A 16,576-nucleotide genomic window follows, 5' to 3' on the forward strand; every position below is an offset into this window, starting at 1 on the left:
TTATTTATTTTTATCGAATTTCAAATTAGTTAGTATTTCTTTTCTTGATGAAAGAAAGGTTAAGAATAATATTATAAAAAATTGGTTTGGGTCGGCCTATTTGAGATGGGTTATAAGACTGATTATGCTATTGGACTATTTATGTATCTGATGAGAGATCTGATTATAGATGATCAGATTAAATCCGATCAGTTTTGAGAAAATTCAAAGATAGTGCTTTGATTGTTATTTTAGATTTTAAAATATGGATGAATTTTTTTAATCAAATAATATTAATTATATACTTATATATAATAAATACATATATAATTTTAATTTTTTTAATACATACCGAATCAATTATTAACCTACCACTTAAATCATTAACCAAATACCTCAATCAGATCAATTGACGGACCAATTTTCATAACATTCGTAAAGACATAAAAAAATGTCATTAAAATGTTAGTCAACAAATTAATCAATAAAAATGATTAAAAGTTACCCATAAATAAAATTGTTACTACTTGTTAGTTCTTAATGAATAAAATATTTGTTAGCATTTGACCATTTGTGATAACTATTAATTACAGATATTTCAACGAGTCTTTGTGTTAAATTATATTATAATTACACCGCATTGATGAGGATTTGTCAGTAATTATAGATATTTCAATTAAATAACTTTGCGCGTGTTGTCCACTTACCATGGCACTAACATTCCTAGAAATGGTAACCCCCAAGGAGAGTTCAAAATAAAGTTTCATTATTCACCAGTAGTACTGAAAAAAATTGTAACATTAGTTTCCACAAGCGTGCAGAGGGAGTTTTTCAAAAAAAATTTCTAACAACGATCAAAATTTCAGTTGTTATGTTTATGTGTGTTGCAAGTTCTGACACGGTTTGAAACCGCAATGGCATAGGTACACTTTTTACAGCAAAAGAAAAAAAAGGAAAAGGAAAATGAATTTGTGTTCCACCTGACACAATCACGTGATCTCCCACATCCAACAACATAGTCTCACCTTGTCTTGAGTTTTGACTCACGCGCCATCTTAGTTTTGTTTTGTGTTCCTTTTGCTGTTATTCGCTGTCGTTGATTGCTACTATTCACACACTTGCCCTCACTCACTCTGTGTAAGGCTTCACCTTCCCCTCCCAGATCTTCTTCCATAGGTGCAAGGTGTTATTCTCATCTTTCTTCTCTTTCACTTTGTTTTTTTTTTTTTTTGTTTCTCTCTTCTCTAGAATTATTGATGTCTGTTTCTCACCTTTGATTCTGGCTGTTAATTGTTATCACTAGGAAATTTTTTGGTGTGGTTGGTTTCTTTCTTTACAGTGTGTGTGTGTGGTTGATTCTGCTTTGTTTATTCCTTTCTTGGTGGTTTGGTTTTCTCTTGTTTGTGTTTTTCATTTTGAAATTTGAAAAGCTGGACATGTTTGTATTGTAGCTGTTTATTGTATGAATGTTTTCGGTTTCAATGTGCTTTCATTTTGGCTTTCGGTTGTTACTGGCTCTTTCTTTTTTGGTTGAGTAATTATTAGGGCTTTTGTTTTTTTGCTGGTTGATTTTGGGTTTTTTGTTTGGATATTTTAGCTTGGTTTGTTCTGAATTTGGCCACATTTTGCTCTGGTTCTTGTAATTGCAGGAAATGGGTGTCATCTCTCGGAAGATCTTCCCAGCATGTGGGAACATGTGTGTTTGCTGTCCAGCTTTGAGGTCAAGATCACGCCAGCCAGTCAAACGATACAGAAAACTGCTTGCTGATATATTCCCTAAGTCCCCTGTACGTGTTTTGTGGCTCTTTTTCCTTGATAATTGAAATAGTAATCTCATTGAACTCTTTTCTCCGGTATGACCTCATAGGAAACAAATTTTTCGTGGAATCTAGTATTTATAGTGCCATTATATCCCCACTGGAAGTAGAAAAATATTTTTTCTCTTTTGCGAAGCGAACAATTTGAAACTTCTTGTGTCTTCTGTGCATTGCTGTGGGCTTATTATTTGGTCAAAGCTTATATACAGTTCCTTAGGTTCTTTTGGTGCTCTTCTTCATCAATTAGAATCGAAGTTTCACCTTGATAATCTCTTAATAAAGGTTTGCATTAAAGATCAACATAAATTACCGAGTTGAAATTCCAATTTTGATTGAAGAATAGCACCAAAAGCACTTAAGGAACGGTATCTAAGTTTCGTCCTTATTGTTTTCAGTTATTCCTTGTTCTCAATGGAAAGAAAATTTTTATGCTTGATTATATGGCAATATCTTTTCACTTTACCCTCATTTGTACATGAAGTAGAACCCTAGGCCCAGTTTTCATGCTTTAATTTATTCTTCTCAGGATGAGTCTCCAAGTGAAAGGAAGATTACCAAATTATGTGAATATGCTGCAAAAAACCCTTTCCGGATTCCAAAGGTATTTTATTATTTTATTTTGCATGTGTATTGGTAATTTCTTCTTTAAACAAAGAAGAGGAAATCAGATATGCTTGAATTAGTTGTATCCATTGATGAAGTTCACTATTTCCGCTCTTTCTGCTAGATAGCAAAATATCTTGAAGAAAGGTGCTACAAAGAACTCAGATATGAGCACATCAAACTGGTCAATATTATAGCAGAATCCTTCAACAAGTTGCTTTCCATTTGTAAGGTGCAGATGTAAGTTTCTCATGATTAATTAGCATATGTTTCCATGTTCTGTTGGTGGTGCACTGGAATCAAACAATTGATATGTTTTGGATTCTTTCCATTATTTCTTTATGATAATGTATTGATCTCCACTGGCTAGTTTTTATGTGATTCATCTTCTAAGTTTTTTATCTGCCTCTTGCATATTCCAGAGCGTATTTTGCTGTTGATGTGCTTAATGTAATTTTGGAGCTCTTGAGCTATTCTAAGGATGAGACCATTCAGACACTTGGTTGCCAGTGCTTATCAAAGTTCATCTACTGTCAGGTGAATTACACAATCCAAAAACCCTAAGATACCTATTGGCTGCTTGCATTTGTGGCTTATGCATGATTGTAATTGAGTTAGATCAATATTCTCTTGGATTTTTGTACTTGGGAACAGAAAAAAACTGCAGACAATGTCTCTGTATACAACCAAAATTGAGTTTATATACTAGTATTCTAGTAATTTTCAAAAGAGAGTTGTTTGATAATTGTTAAGATGTCACACGTTGGTTAGTAATATGGTTGGAATACTCCTAATAAGACTTAGTCAGTCCTGTTCCCTTTAGCTAATTTTTGGGAGTGAGTTAAGCTCAACCCCCATGTCTAATATGGTATCTAAATCTATTCAGTCTTAATGTTGGGTGCTCTAGATGTCCAATCTTGGGTTAGGGGGTGTATTAAGATGTCAATTGAGCTAGCTTTTGCAAGTGAGTTAGGTCTGGTCTGTTTTTAATAATAACTATAGGTCCTTCCTTGGGTGAAATTCAGCTTTTCAAAAATGATTTATTGATTGGTTTTCCTCCTCCTACTTTCTTTGAACCTATAAATTAGCTGATGTCAATTTGCCATGCATATTCATTCTATTGACATCATGAAAAAAAAACAGATGGATGCTACTTATACTCATAACATTGAAAAGTTGGTGCCGAAAGTGTGCATGCTATCACGGGAACATGGTGAAGCATGTGAAAAGCGCTGCTTGAGGGCATCAAGCTTGCAATGCCTTTCAGCAATGGTAATTGGTGCCTCATTTTGATATCCATTGTGCTTATGATGTTTTGCATTTAAGTTCATCGTGTTCTGATTGCTTTCCAATGTTTATTTTCACGTAAAATTTCAAGGTTGCAGTGAGTTTTACTGTTGTTTCAGAGTCTTTTAGGAGTCAGGGCATTGTTTATTTGACTTCTTTTTCTCTTGGCAGGTTTGGTTTATGGCCGAATTTTCACATATTTTTGTAGATTTTGATGAGGTATGTTATAAAATTAAAGATGCTCCCCATTGAAATCATTGTAGCCTTTTATTGAAGCTTCCTTACATATGCAATTGTAAATGGTTCCCCAACTTTGAATCATTATTGTTGGACTAGGCATATCTCTGATAATACTGAGGTGAAAATATAATGAAATAATTTTTTAGATGGAAATATCTGGGAATTTAAATCATCCAAGGTTTTGTGATGCTTTCATTTTCATGACTAATAAGTGATAACCTATTTGTCATGAAAGTTTGATGTTCGCACTAATGGGTAAGTAGGAATTAAACCCAACAAGCCTGTCGCTACAATTATACTATATTTTCTCTGATCAGTAAATGCTTTAAAATTTGCATAGCGAATTTGTTTTCTTTTTTCTGTCAGATATCATCACTAATTGGTTAATTCATTCAAAATGTAGATTGTTCGTGCCACTTTAGATAACTATGAGTGGAGTAGACAAAATGAAGAAGCTGATGTCAGGGCAGAGGCACATCATAATTGGGTGGATGAGGTTATCCGGTGTGAAGGTCGGGGTGGTTCAGTTATTGGTAATGACAATCGCTCTAGTTGCTTGATCATCCAGCCACGACCAGAAATAAAGGGTCCTTCCCTTTTAACTAGGTATATGTTTTTCAAGAGTTAGTGTAGGCCATTTATTTGCTGTTTTATCTGTGTAATCAGTCTGTTACATGGCTTTTAATCACCATTTGGTCCCCCTTTTAATTTGTTTTTTATTATTATAGAGAAGAAATTGAAAAACCACAAATATGGGCTCAGATATGTATTCAAAGAATGGTTGAATTAGCCAAGGAAAGCACAACTATGCGTCGTGTGCTGGATCCAATGTTTGTCTACTTTGATTCTAGACAACATTGGGCTCCTCAGAAAGGGTTAGCAATGATAATTTTATCAAGGATGGCCTACTTCATGGAGAACTCTGGTATTATTCTCTCTTACCACTTTTGGCTCAATTAATTTTCACAAATAAATCATCCAGTGGATGTATTGTCAAATTCCATGTTTACTTTAAAGATGTGGATTTCATGATCTTGAAAATTGAAACAGTCATGAGCTATGAATAATACTATAATAATACTATACAAGGTTCTTTCGTGAAATCTTCAATTTGTGTTCCATAATCATGTTTTTCTTTCTTCTGGCCTTTTTTTTGTACAGGGAATCAGCGCTTAATTCTAGCTTCTGTGATACATCATCTGGACCACAAAAATGTCATGAATGATCCTCAACTTAAGACCTGTGTTATTCAGGTTGCCACATCTTTGGCTATGCAAATTAGATCTGAGAGTGGCTTGGCAGAGATTGGTTTTGTTGGTGTCCTTTGCAGACATCTTAGGAAAAGCCTTCAAGCCTCTAGTGAATTTGGTGGAGAGCAAGAATTGAACTTAAATATCTCACTTCAAAATTCCATTGACGATTGCTTACTAGAAATTGCCAATGGGGTAGGCTCATGAATGCAACCCTTGCTCCCAAAATTCTATCAATTGGGTCATTGCATTTGATCAACTACTAAACTACTTTTTCCCTTTTTTTGGTTGGCTAGGTAATTGATGCCCAGCCACTTTTTGACTTGATGGCGATAAACCTAGAAAATATTCTACCCGGTGTTGTTGGTAGAGCAACCATTGGATCTCTGATCATCCTTGCTCGTGCAGTCACTTTAGCATTAAGTCACTTACATTCACAGCAGGTGAGAGAGGAGCTTGTTGATCCAATATTGTTTAAAGCAAAATGTTTCTCTGCAAGCTGGATTATCTAGTAACATAGTTTACAAAATATGATTATATTGTCATCTATACTAAAAGTTTTACATGTTTGGGAGGATGAGGAGAGGCATTGTCTTGAACATAACTTTGAAATTTGAACAGATGAACTGTTTTTCCATTTGATTCTTTTGGGAATATTGGAATACTGAATACATCCATTTGATCATTTTATTTATGCTTTCGTGTAGGGATTTCCTGAAGCTCTTCTTGTTCAACTCCTAAAAGTAATGTTGCATTCAGATGTGGAGGCTCGCGTCGGAGCACACCTTATATTTTCCATTCTTCTTTTTCCAAGTTCCTTCCATACGAATGAGATTTCCTCTCTGCGGTCCAGATATCTAGGTCAACACAACAAAAGGCATTCTCATGCTCCATCTGTGTCTGCATCTGCTTCAATTACAGCTTTACTTGAAAAGCTCCGCAGAAACAGAAACACCAAGGTAGAAAATCATGGGAATATTGTTCATGATCAAGAAAGGGATATTGTGGCAGAAGACTGGAAGCAGGGCTGTGGCTTAAAGAATTCTCCTAACTTTTACAAACTCACTTCTATCATTGATAAGGCTACAGGATCACCAAGTTTGACTGACACAGTAAGTAATTGATTTGATTTCAGTCAATATATGTTTTGCTAATTGTAGTTATTCTTACTAAAATGTTATTTACTTAGTTTTGGTATTGAATGTGCTCTCAGGAACCATATGTTATGAAACTAACTGAAGATCAAATGGCCCAGCTGCTTTCTGCCTTTTGGATTCAAGCCAATCTTCCTGATAATTTACCTTCAAATATTGAAGCTATAGCTCATTCATTCATATTGACACTAATTGTCTTACGCATAAAGGTAGTACTTGATATGTATTTGTACTACTTCCTGTCTGTCATTTTTGTATCCCAGTAGTTTCATCTTTATTGTATTTCTGCTTCTGGATAGATCATGCATGGTAAATTGAGTGTTTGTAATGTTGTATCTTGAGTTCCCAGTAAAAGTTTATCTTCACTATAGAAAAACAGCAGTTTAGTGACATTAAGATTTACTGAATTATCAGTGACTTTGACTTTGTCAAACAATTTTGTCATAAGCAAGTTAGCAAACTATACAAATTTGTTGAACTTGTCATCTTAAATTATTTTCTCTTCAAATTTAGTCTGGTTCCATTTGTCTTATATTCACACTGACTGATTGCCGTACCTTATAGATGAATGTCTATGCTTTTATTCTCAGCAGCTATTGGATTCTCATTTTCATAGTAAACTGAATATAATCACAATCTTGACTGCACTTTCGGTTATAATACTTCAATAATTTTTACTCTGATTGTTAAAAATTCTCAAAATTCAATGTTGCAGAACCTGAAAGACAGAGATAGCCTGGTGATCCGCTTCTTCCAGCTTCCTCTGTCTCTCTGGACTATGTTGTTGGACCAAAGCAATGGTATGCCATATACATTATCTTTAAAGGAATTATAAGTTTTAAGGGGAAAAAAAGGATGTAAAATTGTTGTATTCACTCTGGCAGGAATATTGTCCCCAGCTTGTCAGAGGTCTGTCTATGTATTGTCTGCTGGCATGCTGGCCTTTGCCTGCAAAATATATCAGATTCCTGATCTGAATGATGTGTTTGCATCATTGCCAATGTCTAATGTGAGTAACCGATCTGTTCTGATACTATGCTACTCTTAAATGTCTGTTAGAGGAATTCTGTACTGATTTTGATGGTATAAAATGACGTGTTTTTTACGCATAATTTGTAATGTATATTTTGATTCTTGACAACTGCATGCTTTCATATATTCAGGTTGATCCATTCTTGAGTATCAGTGATGATTATCGAGTATATGCTAAGATCCATGTGGATGTGAGAGAATATGATACTGCTGCTGATAATCAGTTTGCATGTTCAGTATTATCAGAGTTACAGAACAAAATACGTGAATGTCAATCGATCATAAGAGATGCTATGGTTCATAATTTAGCTAATATCACTGAGGTATTACATTATATGCAGGGATCATATTTTGTTCATAATCCCCCACTCTCTCACTTTCTGGTGTTTTCCTGTTTCTGAAGCTGGATGCAGGTGAACTGGCTATGCTATTGTTAGAGAAATTTAAGCCCGGTGAAGAGTTTGTGTTCGGTCCACAGTCAATGCTTGATCAGAATCAAATAATTTTTCATTCCCAGGAGTCACTGTCATTTGATGGGGTATGTCATCTCTTAACAACATTTATGTTATTTCTAAGTGGGTGATTGGTGCCAGGAGATTCATTCCCTACATGAAGATGTTGTCCTTTCTATTTAAGTATGTGTGTGTGCACATATAAAAACAGTTTGAGATGTCTGCTAAGGCTAGCTTTCATAAGTTCCAGATTGCATGAGTGAATCTTCATCTGTAGCCAAGACATTATAATTGGGTAGCTCACAAATGTCACTGGCCATGGCTTGATATCATGGGTTTGATTGCTTGCCCCTTAGCAGGGCTGCAGACTGCAAGCTTCCTGGCTATAAAAAGATAGTGACTTTTTGGTTCAAAACATATGACGAACTGTTACTATTTACCTTGGCGTGCATTTTATTTTGTGTGTGTGTGAAGGGGGGGGGGGGGTTGAAAGAAATGAAGGTTTAAAACCAATCGGTTTTTTTCAATTGATTATGCAGGATTTTCCCTCAAATTCAGCAGGTGAAGATGACACAATCAGTGAAGCATCTGTCTCTGACCTTTCTCGATTTATTCCAAAGATGCCTCTATCCCCTTCGGCACCTCATGTTATCAGCATTGGACAACTTATGGAATCGGTACATTATCTGTCTTGCATGTGTATATGATAAGGCATTTGTGTAATCTTGCCTTTCTCCCCAATTTGGATGAAAGGAGAGAGGGGCAAGCATTTTGAATTAAAAAGACAAATATATCATTGATGGTAACATATAATGTTTGCATATTTATTTAAGGGTGTTTGTATCATTTTACAAATATACTTTTTTCTTTCCTCTCATTTTCTATCCCATCAAATAAGGGGGAAATATTTTCTTTTCTTCTACTTTCCCTTGTGAACCAAATATATAGTGTGTTTGAAATAAAATCATAATTAAAAAAGTCAATTAACTTTTCATGGTGAAGGTGAGACAACAATTTTTCATGGTTTCACCATCATTTTTGTAGTGTAGAATCAATTATGTGTGTTGTCCAAACACACTAAGTGTATGTTTGGGATGAGGCGAGTTTAAGTGAAATGCTTAAAGCTAATTTCCCATAGTCTTTTTTTCGTGCCTATTTTTCCAAGCAATGTAAATGGTGTTGGAATGCAAAATGCATACATTTCATTGTTATTCATGATTACTGTTCTACAAGCTCAACAGCCTATACACTGTTTGTAGGCATTAGAGGTAGCTGGTCAAGTGGCAGGAACAGCTATCTCCACTTCGCCCCTTCCGTACAACACCATGGCTAGCCAGTGTGAATCACTCGGTACATGTGCAAGGAAAAAGCTTTCAAATTGGCTGGCCTTTGAGAATCATTACAGCCAAGCACTTGATGATAAATCGTTTTTGGCAATTGCTGATATTAGGAACTCAGCACCTGAGAAGGTTTGATGTGCCCTTATTTGTCATTATTACAGTTATTTTAGAGACAGAAGTGTCCTAAAGGAATCAAAAGTGATTTTTTTTATTATTATTAGAAATGTCTCAGTACACTCCCATAATTTCCAATGCAATCCTATACAATTTTCGATAAAAACTTTCTATTTATTGATTTCTTAACCATGTTTTAAGGACACTAGTTAGCAAGACTCTTCAGAATTTACCGAGATATGTTCTAAAATAAATCCAACTCTTTAAATACAATGCTGGTATTATTATGGAGATATAAGGTTGACTCAGGGAGGGGGAGAGGTCACAGGTTTGAATTCCCTCAGTTGACATTTTTAATAAAATTAACAAATTAATATTTACTGATAATAAAAAAAATGCTGACATTATTATATTTATACTATTTTTGTAGGTGACAAATGGTGGTGGGCATGCCCAATTGCCAAGGGACCCCATGAAGCTGCCTCCTGCTAGCCCCTTTGACAATTTCCTCAAGGCTGCTGGGTGTTAGATTAGGTGGTTTCATGCTTACATCTTTCTGCTATGTATAGTTCTAATGTTAAATGTTCTTTCCAGACAGGAGTTTCTAGGGTCTGTATCCTTGTAAGGACTAGTAGGTAGTTCCAGTATTTTGACTTCAGTGATCAGTGATATATATAATTGTAGAATGACAATTTCTCTACTGAATTGTTCAAGACTTTATGGTATACAGAGCCTGGAACTGTTTAAAGTGGGGGCCAGTGCTGCATGCCTTCCCTACACACTGTTTTGGATTCAATTGCACTGGCAATTTGCTATTTTGTGAAAATCCAGTGTATAATGGCACTGGCACTGCCACACTCCGGTGGGCACTACATATATGTTCATATAATGGCACTGGCATCTTCAACATTTTGAGAGACAAACTTGGGGTGACTATGTCACCATCAGTTTGAAAGGGGGAGTTAGAGAAAGTTATAATTCTAATGATTACACATTGATTACAATATCATTGATATTATGTCAATCCTCTCAATCCTGTATCATGACCTTGATTGCTCTATGATTTGGTTTCTGCGTGTGTAGCTATCAGGACCAATTCATTCCATATAAGTTCATTTCTATAATTAGTGTAATTACTCCTAGCTTATTTATAGGATCACGATTGTACTATAATGTGTGTATATAAACACATTCTCTCATGTGAATAAGATATATCATATCCTGCACCTTTCTATCTAGCACATATCCCATACATGCCACAAATCATAATATAGTATGAGGGAAACAAAACATAAAGGAAAGTTGCAAACAGTGAAGAAAGAAAACTCAAGACCGTAAAGATTCAAGTTACTTGCTAAGTGACCTAAGATGGGCAAGGGAAAAACCAAATAAAAATTTCCTTATTATAAACATAATCAGGCTATTTTCCAATATTAAGCTTTGGAGATCATTGATATTTAAAAAAATGCATGATTATCCTTACTTGAATTAAATTTATAATGACAAGCTGTTGAATGATTATAATTGATAATGTCTTAGTTGTGTGTCCTTTTACACACGTAACCAGTAAGGCAAACTTTATCCCATTAAGGTTGGTATAATTCAGCCTGTTTCAATGAACAGGAAAAAATTAAGAATTTTGGTAGTCCAAAAAGGAAACCAAAAAAAAGGAGTAAGAAGTTTAGTATAGTCCTAAACAATATTATAAAAAAAAACTGTTTCATATGCTAAACAAGTGGCTTAGCATCTGAGATGCATTCAAGTAAATAACTAAGAGTGCAGAAAAAATAATAAATACACACATACCACTACATAAAGAAGGTCTGAAATGAAGTAAATGTAAAGGCGTCTTACTTGCTCTATTGCTTGCAGAGTTGGCCTCAACCATGTTTTTATCCAAGGTATGTGCAGCAGCAACATTAATGGCTAGTAGTCCATTGCTCATCTTTGTAAAACCTACCCCAGATGCTTTTGGAATAGGCAGGCATATGCAACAAAAGTTAATACATCGTTCTACAAACTACAAACAAGCCATTCATTTGCATATACTAAAAGATAAGGTTCAATTATGGTAAAAGCAAAATTATTGAGTGTGTTCAGATTTTTTATAGTTAACAATTTATAACCCAACAGTGACAGTACCTATCCTACTTCAGCATGATAACAAAAGGCAAATTCTCTAAATCATCCCAGCACCTGAAAAATGATCCTGAAAGGCAGCAAAAAGGCCTTTTTATTCAGTTCCGATGAAGGCCTTAAGACCTGATGAGGGGATGGAGAAAGGTGGATTGAGTGTGAGCAAAGAGATTTTGCATAAATTCTTAATACTGTTAATTATATAGTTTATATATAAAAAATGTATTTTAAATATCTATATTCAATACTTTATTCCACATTGGATTTATGTCATGAGCACTAACAATTGATATTCAGAATTCCATTTACACCATGTAAGAGCTTAAACTATGGTTTGATGTTAGTTGACCTTTCTGGAGGACTTTGGCTTGTTAAAGGATGCAATCAATGCAACCTGTTAATTTATGAGCATCACAATGCAACAGTCCAATATTTAACATGTGTCTAATTCTTGGTAAGATGCTTGGGTTCACAGCCACAAAATTAAACATATAGATAATGACAAATAAGGGCACATCAAACCTTCACAGGTGCTGAGTTCCTAATATCAGCAATTGCCAAAAACGATTTATCATCAGGTGCTTGGCTGTAATGATTCTCAAAGGCCAGCCAATTTGAAAGCTTTTTCCTTGCACATGTACCGAGTGATTCACACTGGCTAGCCATGGTGTTGTACGAAAGGGGCGAAGTGGAGATAGCTGTTCCTGCCACTTGACCAACTACCTCTAATGCCTACAAACGGTGTATAGGCCGTTGAGCTTGTAGAACAGTAATCATGAATAACAATGAAATGTATGCATTTTGCATTCCAACACCATTTACATTGCTTGGAAAAATAGGCACGAAAGAAAGACTACGGGAAATTAGCTTTAAGCATTTCACTTAAACTCGCCTCATCCCAAACATACACTTAGTGTGTTTGGACAACACACATAATTGATTCTACACTACAAAAATGATGGTGAAACCATGAAAAATTGTTGTTTCACCTTCACCATGAAAAGTTAATTGACTTTTTTAATTATGAATTTATTTTAAACACACTATATATTTGGTTCACAAGGGAAAGTAGAAGAAAAGAAAATGAAAGGAAAGAAAATATTTCCCCCTTATTTGATGGGATAGAAAATGAGAGGAAAGAAAAAAGTATATTTGTAAAATGATACAAACACCCTTAAATAAATATGCAAACATTATATGTTACCATCAATGATATATTTGTCTTTTTAATTCAAAATGCTTGCCCCTCTCTCGTTTCATCCAAATTGGGGAGAAAGGCAAGATTACACAAATGCCTTATCATATACACATGCAAGACAGATAATGTACCGATTCCATAAGTTGTCCAATGCTGATAACATGAGGTGCCGAAGGGGATAGAGGCATCTTTGGAATAAATCGAGAAAGGTCAGAGACAGATGCTTCACTGATTGTGTCATCTTCACCTGCTGAATTTGAGGGAAAATCCTGCATAATCATGGGAAAAAAAACAATCAACAGATTGGTTTTAAACCTTCATTTCTTTCATCCCCCCCCCCCCCCCTCTCACACACAAAATAAAGTAAAAAAATGCACGCCAAGGTAAATAGTAACAGGTGGTCATATGTTTTGAACCAAAAAGTCACTATCTTTTTATAGCCAGGAAGGTTGCAGTCTGCAGCCCTGCTAAGGGGCAAGCGATCAAACCCATGATATCAAGCCATGGCCAGTGACATTTGTGAGCTACCCAATTATAATGTCTCGGCTACAGATCAAGATTCACTCATGCAATCTGGAACTTATGAAAGCTAGCCTTAGCAGACATCTCAAACTGTTTTTATATGTGCACACACACATACTTAAATAGAAAGGACAACATCTTCATGTAGGGAATGAATCTCCTGGCACCAATCACCCACTTAGAAATAACATAAATGTTGTTAAGAGATGACATACCCCATCAAATGACAGTGACTCCTGGGAATGAAAAATTATTTGATTCTGATCAAGCATTGACTGTGGACCGAACACAAACTCTTCATCGGGCTTAAATTTCTCTGACAATAGCATAGCCAGTTCACCTGCATCCAGCTTCAGAAACAGGAAAACACCAGAAAGTGAGAGAGTGGGGGATTATGAACAAAATATGATCCCTGCATATAATGTAATACCTCAGTGATATTAGCTAAATTATGAACCATAGCATCTCTTATGATCGATTAACATTCACGTCTTTTGTTCTGTAACTCTGATAATACTGAACATGCTAACTGATTATCAGCAGCAGTACCATATTCTCTCACATCCACATGGATCTTAGCATATACTCGATAATCATCACTGATACTCAAGAATGGATCAACCTGATTATACGAAAGCATGCAGTTGTCAAGAATCAAAATATACATTACAAATTATGCATAAAAAACACGTCATTTTATACCATCAAAATCAGTACAGAATTCCTCTAACAGACATTTAAGAGTAGCGTAGTATCAGAACAGATCGGTTACTCACATCAGACATTGGCAATGATGCAAACACATCATTTAGATCATGAATCTGATATATTTTGCAGGCAAAGGCCAACATGCCAGCAGACAATACATAGACAGACCTCTGACAAGCTGGGGACAATATTCCTGCCAGAGTGAATACAACAATTTTACATCCTTTTTTTTCCCCTTAAAACTTATAATTCCTTTAAAGATAATGTATATGTCATACCATTGCTTTGGTCCAACAACATAGTCCAGAGAGACAGAGGAAACTGGAAGAAGCGGATCACCAGGCTATCTCTGTCTTTCAGGTTCTGCAACATCGAATTTTGAGAATTTTTAACAATCAGAGTAAAAATTATTGAAGTATTATAACCGAAAGTGCAGTCAAGATTGTGATTATATTCAGTTTACTATGAAAATGAGAATCCAATAGCTGCTGAGAATAAAAGCATAGATATTCATCTATAAGGTAGGGCAATCAGTCAGTGTGAATATAAGACAAATGGAACCAGACTAAATTTGAAGAGAAAATAATTTAAGATGACAAGTTCAACAAATTTGTATAGTTTGCTAACTTGCTTATGACAAAATTGTTTGACAAAGTCAAAGTCACTGATAATTCAGTAAATCTTAATGTCACTAAACTGCTGTTTTTCTATAGTGAAGATAAACTTTTACTGGGAACTCAAGATACAACATTACAAACACTCAATTTACCATGCAGGATCTATCCAGAAGCAGAAATACAAAAAAGATGAAACTACTGGGATACAAAAATGACAGAGACAGGAAGTAGTACAAATACATATAAAGTACTACCTTTATGTGTAAGACAATTAGTGTCAATATGAATGAATGAGCTACAGCTTCAATATTTGAAGGTAAATTATCAGGAAGATTGGCTTGAATCCAAAAGGCAGAAAGCAGCTGGGCCATTTGATCTTCAGTTAGTTTCATAACATATGGCTCCTGAGAGCACATTCAATACCAAAACTAAGTAAATAACATTTTAGTAAGAATAACTACAATTAGCAAAACATATATTGACTGAAATCAAATCAATTACTTACTGTGTCAGTCAAACTTGGTGATCCTGTAGCCTTATCAATGATAGAAGTGAGTTTGTAAAAGTTAGGAGAATTCTTTAAGCCACAGCCCTGCTTCCAGTCTTCTGCCACAATATCCCTTTCTTGATCATGAACAATATTCACATGATTTTCTGCCTTGGTGTTTCTGTTTCTGCGGAGCTTTTCAAGTAAAGCTGTAATTGAAGCAGATGCAGACACAGATGGAGCATGAGAATGCCTTTTGTTGTGTTGACCTAGATATCTGGACCGCAGAGAGGAAATCTCATTCGTATGGAAGGAACTTGGAAAAAGAAGAATGGAAAATATAAGGTGTGCTCCGACACGAGCCTCCACATCTGAATGCAACATTACTTTTAGGAGTTGCACAAGAAGAGCTTCAGGAAATCCCTACACGAAAGCATAAATAAAATGATCAAATGGATGTATTCAGTATTCCAATATTCCCAAAAGAAGCAAATGGAAAAACAGTTCATCTGTTCAAATTTCAAAGTTATGTTCAAGACAATGCCTCTCCTCATCCTCCCAAGCATGTAAAACTTTTAGTGATGATATCTGACAGAAGAGAGAAAACAAATTCACTATGCAAATTTTAAAGCATTTATTGATCAAGAAAATATAGTATAATTGTAGCGACAGGCTTGTTGGGTTTAATTCCTACTTACCCATTAGTGCGAACATCAAACTTTCAAGACAAATAGGTTATCACTTATTAGTCATGAAAATGAAAGCATCACAAAACCTTGGATGATTTGAAGTCCCAGATATTTCCATCTAAAAAATTATTTCATTATATTTTCACCTCAGTATTATCAGAGATATGCCTAGTCCAACAATAATATTCAAAGTTGGGGAACCATTTACAATTGCATATGTAAGGAAGCTTCAATAAAAGGCTACAATGATTTCAATGGGGAGCATCTTTAATATTATAACATACCTCATCAAAATCTACAAAAATATGTGAAAATTCGGCTATAAACCAAACCTGCCAAGAGAAAAAGAAGTCAAATAAACAATGCCCTGACTCCTAAAAGACTCTGAAACAACAGTAAAACTCACTGCAACCATGAAATTTTACGTGAAAATAAACATTGGAAAGCAATCAGAACTCGATGAACTTAAATTCAAACCGTGTCAGAACTTGCAACACACATAAACATAACAAAAGACAAATTCTCTAAATCATCCCAGCACCTGAAAAATGGTCCTGAAAGACAGCAAAAAAGCCTTTTTATTCAGTTCCGATGAAGGCCTTAAGACCTGATGAGGGGAAGGAGAAAGGTGGATTGAGTGTGAGCAAAGAGATTTTGCATAAATTCTTAATACTGTTAATTATATAGTTTATATATAAAAAATGTATTTTAAATATCTATATTCAATACTTTATTCCACATTGGATTTATGTCATGAGCACTAACAATTGATATTCAGAATTCCATTTACACCATGTAAGAGCTTAAATTATGGTTTGATGTTAGTTGACCTTTCTGGAGGACTTTGGCTTGTTAAAGGATGCAATCAATGCAACCTGTTAATTTATGAGCATCACAATGCAACAGTCCAATATTTAACATGTGTCTAATTCTTGGTAAGATACTTGTGTT

At 35.0% G+C, this 16,576-nt stretch overlaps 2 protein-coding genes across 3 annotated transcripts; one reads left to right on the forward strand and one right to left on the reverse strand.

Annotated features, from left to right (window-relative positions):
• Window positions 1-728: 728 nt before the first annotated feature.
• LOC106798952 (protein SEMI-ROLLED LEAF 2) lies at window positions 729-9,993 on the forward strand. 2 transcript variants are annotated; one of them, XM_041013195.1, is made up of 20 exons: window positions 730-1,162; window positions 1,629-1,766; window positions 2,323-2,397; window positions 2,524-2,639; window positions 2,822-2,936; window positions 3,543-3,671; window positions 3,858-3,905; window positions 4,330-4,532; window positions 4,655-4,851; window positions 5,088-5,371; window positions 5,473-5,619; window positions 5,884-6,288; window positions 6,390-6,539; window positions 7,046-7,130; window positions 7,215-7,339; window positions 7,494-7,685; window positions 7,766-7,900; window positions 8,354-8,491; window positions 9,074-9,283; window positions 9,699-9,993. In XM_041013195.1, the coding sequence occupies exons 2-20, from the start codon at window positions 1,632-1,634 to the stop codon at window positions 9,795-9,797; spliced, it is 2,988 nt and encodes a 995-aa protein (XP_040869129.1). In that variant the 5' UTR covers window positions 730-1,162; window positions 1,629-1,631; the 3' UTR covers window positions 9,798-9,993. The 2 variants fall into 2 exon arrangements, with proteins under 2 accessions (XP_040869130.1, XP_040869129.1); XM_041013196.1 differs by lacking the exon at window positions 3,543-3,671 and having other exon boundaries at window positions 729-1,162.
• Window positions 9,994-13,339: 3,346 nt separating this feature from the next.
• Window positions 13,340-16,484, reverse strand: LOC100808778 (protein SEMI-ROLLED LEAF 2-like). The gene is made up of 9 exons (XM_041013198.1): window positions 16,456-16,484; window positions 16,167-16,232; window positions 15,910-15,957; window positions 14,955-15,359; window positions 14,704-14,853; window positions 14,111-14,195; window positions 13,901-14,025; window positions 13,555-13,746; window positions 13,340-13,474 (listed from the first exon to the last, which is right to left on the reverse strand). The coding sequence occupies exons 4-8, from the start codon at window positions 15,318-15,320 to the stop codon at window positions 13,603-13,605; spliced, it is 870 nt and encodes a 289-aa protein (XP_040869132.1). The 5' UTR covers window positions 15,321-15,359; window positions 15,910-15,957; window positions 16,167-16,232; window positions 16,456-16,484; the 3' UTR covers window positions 13,340-13,474; window positions 13,555-13,602.
• Window positions 16,485-16,576: the final 92 nt, after the last annotated feature.

The sequence above is a fragment of the Glycine max genome, chromosome 20, assembly GCF_000004515.6.
Source record: "Glycine max cultivar Williams 82 chromosome 20, Glycine_max_v4.0, whole genome shotgun sequence".
In the NCBI taxonomy this organism is placed as follows: Eukaryota; Viridiplantae; Streptophyta; class Magnoliopsida; order Fabales; family Fabaceae; genus Glycine; species Glycine max.